The 5,250-nt window shown below is 72.2% G+C and overlaps 3 protein-coding genes across 3 annotated transcripts in view; 1 reads left to right on the top strand and 2 right to left on the bottom strand.

Annotated features, from left to right (window-relative positions):
- CHLNCDRAFT_144584 (hypothetical protein) overlaps nucleotides 1-800 on the bottom strand; it is a gene marked incomplete at both ends in the record, with an annotated part of 1,878 nt that extends 1,078 nt beyond the window's left edge. Inside the window, 3 exons of the mRNA XM_005848947.1 lie at nucleotides 113-207; nucleotides 359-436; nucleotides 697-800. Of these exons, the coding sequence (XP_005849009.1) occupies nucleotides 113-207; nucleotides 359-436; nucleotides 697-800 (277 nt within the window). The remainder of the gene's footprint in view (nucleotides 1-112; nucleotides 208-358; nucleotides 437-696) is intronic.
- A 347-nt stretch (nucleotides 801-1,147) lies between these two features.
- Nucleotides 1,148-2,888, bottom strand: CHLNCDRAFT_144585 (hypothetical protein; the record flags this gene model as incomplete). Its single annotated transcript, XM_005848948.1, has 4 exons — nucleotides 1,148-1,302; nucleotides 1,657-1,807; nucleotides 2,146-2,258; nucleotides 2,552-2,888. 4 exons carry the CDS (start codon nucleotides 2,886-2,888, stop codon nucleotides 1,148-1,150), a joined length of 756 nt encoding a protein of 251 aa, XP_005849010.1.
- A 430-nt stretch (nucleotides 2,889-3,318) lies between these two features.
- Nucleotides 3,319-5,250, top strand: part of CHLNCDRAFT_51701 (hypothetical protein) — a gene marked incomplete at both ends in the record, with an annotated part of 2,933 nt that continues 1,001 nt past the window's right edge. Inside the window, 4 exons of the mRNA XM_005848727.1 lie at nucleotides 3,319-3,771; nucleotides 4,009-4,201; nucleotides 4,417-4,560; nucleotides 4,813-4,868. Of these exons, the coding sequence (XP_005848789.1) occupies nucleotides 3,319-3,771; nucleotides 4,009-4,201; nucleotides 4,417-4,560; nucleotides 4,813-4,868 (846 nt within the window). The remainder of the gene's footprint in view (nucleotides 3,772-4,008; nucleotides 4,202-4,416; nucleotides 4,561-4,812; nucleotides 4,869-5,250) is intronic.

The raw sequence follows: 5,250 nt of genomic DNA on the forward strand, positions 1-5,250 counted from the left end.
AAAATGCAATCGCCATCAGCAACGGCATCCCTGCGCTGGGTGTGGCTGATGGCGTCTACATGTGGAAGGACAAGGGCATTGATGCTGGGATGTTCAGGTGGGGCTGGCTTACATTTGTGTGTTGCGTGTGTGGTGGGCACGTCTGTGTGGCAGGCGTGGCCGCAGCCCTGCCGCCGGGCTGGCGACCGCCCAGCGGGGGTTGCGATGCTGGTGGGGGAAGCCGGGTGTGTGTTGGCTTCACCCACCAGCATCGCTACCCCCGCTGGGCGGTCGCCAGCCCGGCGGCAGGGCTGCGGCCACGCCTGCCACACAGACGTGCCCACCACACACGCAACACACAAATGTAAGCCAGCCCCACCTGAACATCCCCGCATCAATGCCCTTGTCCTTCCACATGTAGACGCCATCAGCCACACCCAGCGCAGTGATGCCGTTGCTGCAGGCAGGCGGGCAAAGGCAGGCAGGCGGGCAGGCAGGCGAGCAGGGCAAGCTGGGCGGGGCGAGGTGGGCAGGCAGACAGGCAGCGGAGCGAGCGCGGCAGGCGCACAGGCAGGCGCACGGGCAGCCCCGCGCGCGGCAGCCGCAGGCGCGCCGCCGCGTGCCCGGCATGCCCCGCGCCGCGCTTCCCCACTGCCTCCGTGTCATTCCTCCTTACTTTTCCTCCTTTCCTCCTGCCCTCCCCCTCCCCTGCCTCACCGGTTGGAACAGTAGAAGTAGGCATCCTCCCCGCCGTAGCCGTACCCCTTGCGGTTCAGCCCCTTGTGCCCCTCGGCAGCCTTCTCGGGGTGGGGGATGGCCATTGCGGAGGCCTGTGGGGTGGGGGGTGGGGAGCAGGGGGGAGCAACAGGAGGCAGGGTGAGCGAGATGCGGCGGCGGCGGCGGCGGCAAAGGGTTTTGGGATGCGGCTGGGGCAGGGAGGCAGTGTGCGGGGCGAGCTGCTGGTGCGCCCTCTCTGGCCACCCGGCCCTCTCTAGGCGCAGCACAGCCGCTGGCCGCACACGCCAGCAGGCGTGCCGCCGCCCAGATCCCCAGCCTGATCCGCCTCAGGCTCAACCCCAACACAGCCCAGCCCAGCGCAGCGCAACGCAACGCAGCCCGGCACAGCACAGCAGGCTCAGCACAGCGCAGCGCATCACAGCCCATCACATCACAGCGCAGCGCAGCACAGCAGGCGCAGCGTGGCGCAGCGCAGCGTGCTCGCCTCCAGGTGCAGCGGCGCTCCCAGCAGGTTGTAGGCGGGCTCCCTCATGCTGTGCGCGCTGTGGCGCATGATGGACGGAGCCAGGTTGCGCTCGTGGTCACCTGGGCGGCGCAGGGGCATGTGAGTGCGAGAGAGTCCGTGTGAGGACCAGGGGCGCGGTGGCGAGGCCGGCGGGCAGCGGCCGTGGGGCGGGCTGGGGGCGCAAAGCGCGAGCCGCGCCCGCCGCCCGCTGCAGGCTCGGCTGCCGCCCCGCCAGGGCTGCCGGCCAGGCATCCATCCAGCCAGGATGGAGGAGCGCAGCCACTGCAAGCGGGCCCAGGCAGGGGCGCCGCCCCCAGCAGCCAGCAGCGCACAAACCCCAGCCAGCAGCAGCACCACCCCCCACCAGCAGCACCACCCACAGCCGGCCAGGCAGGCAGGCAGCCAGGCAGGCAGGCGGGCAAGCGGGCGCGCACCGTCCAGGCCAGCCGGGTGGTTGCTGCGCCCCAGCCACGCGGAGCAAGGGAAGGACCAGTGCTGGCCCTCGGGCCCCGACACCTCGATCCTGTCCAGGAACCAGCCAACCCCCGCGCCGTCGCTGGCCGACGGCAGCTGCTGCACGTGCACCTGCAGGCGGCGGCGCGCGGGCGGCGGCGGCGGCGGGGTGTCGGTAGGGGCGGAGGGAGCGCAGGGGGCGCGGGGGCGTAGCAGCGGGGCGACGGCAGCGCCGCACCCTGCGCCAGCAGTTGCAGCGGCACGACAGCCGCACCCGGGGGGGGCAGGAAAGCAACACGGCAACGCCACCGGCACCCGGCGCAGCTCCGGGCAGCAGCAGCAGCAGCAGCGGCGGCAGGCAGCAGCAGGCAGCAGCAGCCCCCGCGCACTACCAGCAGTACGGGCCGCGCCCCCGCCCGAGCAGCGGCGGCAGTACCAGCAGTACCGGCAGCGCCAGCTCCGCGCCCCACCCGCTGCAGCTGGCCCAGGTGCCGCGACTGGAAGGTGTAGCTCTTCTTGGTGGCCCGCTCAAACCCCCGGTCGTCTCCCGAGTCGCCTATGAGGTACTGCTCGCTCTCGCCCTCTGCCAGGTCAGCGGGTGCGGGGGAAGAAAGGCGGGGCAAGGGGAGGTGAGGTGTGGGGCACCGGGCGGCGGAGAAAGGCGGGGGTGAAAGGGCGGCGGCAAGGGCGGCGGCGAGGGATCCACGGCCCTTCGGCGGCGGCACGCGGCTCCGGGGGAGCGAGCGGCGGCGGCGGCGAGGCTGCGGGCGCGGCAGGGCGGCGGGCGCGAACCACGCACGCTGGCACACGCGCGTGTGCCTGCACACCTGGCGGTCGGCCGCCGCGGCGCCCTCCCCGCAGCACCCACGAGCTCACCTGTCCCCACCAGCGTGATGACAGCTGGCGCGGGGCTTCCCGCCCCGCGCACATCGCCCGTCATGATTACTACTTGGTAGAGCGCTTGGTGCGGCGCCTCGGCCGCCGCCACCGCCGCCGCGCCGCTGAGCTGCGCCCTGCTGCAGGCGGCGGCGGCGCCGCCGCCGCCGCGGCGCGCCCACCCTGGCTGTGGCGGGGAGTAAGAGGTGCTGGCCGCGGCTTCGACCAGGGAGGAGAGGCTAGCGGGGCGTGCGCTGCTGGTGACTCCCTGCTGCAGGCCGGTGACGCCCTGAACACATGCCGTCAGCGCCCGGCGCAGGCCGGAGACCCGTGCCATGCGCCGCCAGAACCAGGCCTATCCCTGAGCGCCGGACCACAACCCTCCCCCACTTCCAACAAGGGCAATTGCGGCGGGCAGCGGGAGGGTCTTGCAGGGGGGAATATGGGCCCTGTGGATGCGTGGGAGTTCAGATCTGAGGCTGGCAGGCGGCGGGGAGCCCAATTCCAGCTCCCCGCAGTTTTCCTCCAGCCACCTGCGGCGGGCTGTGAGGCGGCCTGATTCCGGCGCCCAGTGCGCCCCATTCTGAATCCATCGCCCCCAGCATTGCGCTGGGATCGATCACAGCAGCAAGGACCCCACCGCTTCGCTCACCCTCGATTCGAGCGGCACTTGGGCCTCCCGAAAAGGCAGCCTGCGGCGGCTGGTGCCTCTGCCGTCCTCCCAGCCGCCAGCAGCAATCATCGCCAGTGCGGCGCCGCTTTGAGCAATGGCCGGCAGCAGCGGCACCGGCGGCAGCAGCGGCACCAGCAGCGGCACCGGCAGCGGCACCAGCAGCCGCGCGCCATCTGCCGCCGCCGGGCGAGCGCCCTCGCCCTTTGCCAAGCCGCAGACGCGGATACCCGGCCCGCCTCGCCCCGGCGACGCCGACGCGCCAGAGCAGCCTCGGCACGGCGGCCCGCCGCCGCCGCTGCGCGGTCGCCGCCGCGTGGCGGCACAAGACGGCTTCCGCCCGCCAGACGCGCAACTGGACCCACAGGCGGCCCTGCTGCTGGGCAGCCCCCACGATAGTGGCGCCATGGGCGGCGGCGGCGGCGGCAGCGGCACCCCGGCGCTGGGCTCCCCACGCGAGCAGCCCGCCGCCAGCTGGCACAGCTGCCTGACCCGCGAGCCGCTGCTGCTCTTCACGCTCCTCGGCGTGGCGGCCGGCATCCTGCTGGGCGTCGCCCTCAGGCCCGCACACCTCAGCCCCCAGGCAAGCGAGGCGCAGGCGCGTTTCTAGGCGGTTTGGCAGGCGGCTGTGCTTGCCACGCCTGCCTTGCCGGCACCCGTGCTGCGCACACGTGCACACACCCCCGTTGCACACCCAGCGCCTAATTCCTGCCGACGCATACACACGGGGGTACAGATGTACAGATATATAGTATCATTACATGCATGAGTGCATATGCGGGTGCAGGCCATCGCCCTGATCGGCTTCCCAGGCGACCTCATGCTGCGCCTGCTGAAGATGCTGGTGCTGCCGCTCGTCTCGGTCAGCATTGTGTCGGGGGTGTGCAGTCTGCGGCAGGCAGACGGCGGCGGCGGCGGCGGCGGCGGCGGGCAGAGCAGCGTGCGGCGGCTGGCGCGCCTGGCGGCCGTCTATTACATAGGTGGGGGCCGGGGGCGCAGGGGGTGGCTGTTGGGGGTGAAATAATGATATCGGGGGGCAGGCGGGGTGTGGCGCATGCCGGGTGCATGGCGGCCTGCCGCGCAGCGCTGGCCGTGCCGCCCGCCGCTGCCCCTGGTGCTGCTGCCGCTGCGCCCCGCAGCCACCCACCCTCGCCCCGCCCCCTGCCACCCTGTCCCTGCCCTGCCCACCCTGCAGTGACCACGGCAGTGGCGATTGCGGTGGGGATTGCGCTGGTGGTTGCCATGCACCCGGGGCGGGGCGCCCCCTTTGATGCCATCGCATCCGGCGCGGGCGGCTGCCGCAAGGCGCACGCCAAAAAGGTGGCCCAGGAGGCGGCAGGTGTGTGTGTGTGTGTGTGTGTGTGTGTGTGTGTGTGTGTATGTGTGCAGGGCTGGGCCGTGGCGCTGCTGCGGGCGGTGCCGCCGGTGCACCGACTTGCAGCAGCGTAACCGTGCAGCCAAACTGTGCAGTACAGTCGGGAGGAGCCCCCGAGGGTACTGCTGAGGGTACTGCTGGGGGTACTGCTGGGGCCTGAGCTGGCTCGATCGGCGGCCCGGCGCCCACTGGCCTGCTCTGCTGCTTGCCCTGCAGGCGCGCAGGCCCAGCGCAAGAGCACCACCGAAGCGCTGATGGACGTCGCGCGGCAGGTGGGGGCGCCTGCCTGGCCTGGCCTGCCTGCCTGCCTGCCTTCCTGCCTGCCTGGCCTCCCTGCCTGCCTGCCTGGCCTGCCTGCCTGGCCTGCCTGCCTGCCTGCCTGCCTGCCTGCCTGCCTGCCTGCCTGCCTGCCTGCCTGCCTGCCTGCCTGGCCTGGCCTGCCTGCCGTGGGCCCCGCCAACCACATGGCAGAGCCCCAGCCTCACCGGCGCTCCTGGCGCCGGAGGGCGGCACCCTCGCTGCCCACCTGGCATGCCCCTCTCGCCTACCTGGCGCTCCTCCACCCGCCGCCCCACCTGAGCCCATTTATTTCCATTTTCACAGCACAGCAGAACATCAATTCAATGCTTGGTGCGCAGGTGGTGCCCGAGAATG

This window comes from Chlorella variabilis (genome assembly GCF_000147415.1).
Source record: "Chlorella variabilis unplaced genomic scaffold CHLNCscaffold_7, whole genome shotgun sequence".
NCBI lineage: Eukaryota > Viridiplantae > Chlorophyta > Trebouxiophyceae > Chlorellales > Chlorellaceae > Chlorella > Chlorella variabilis.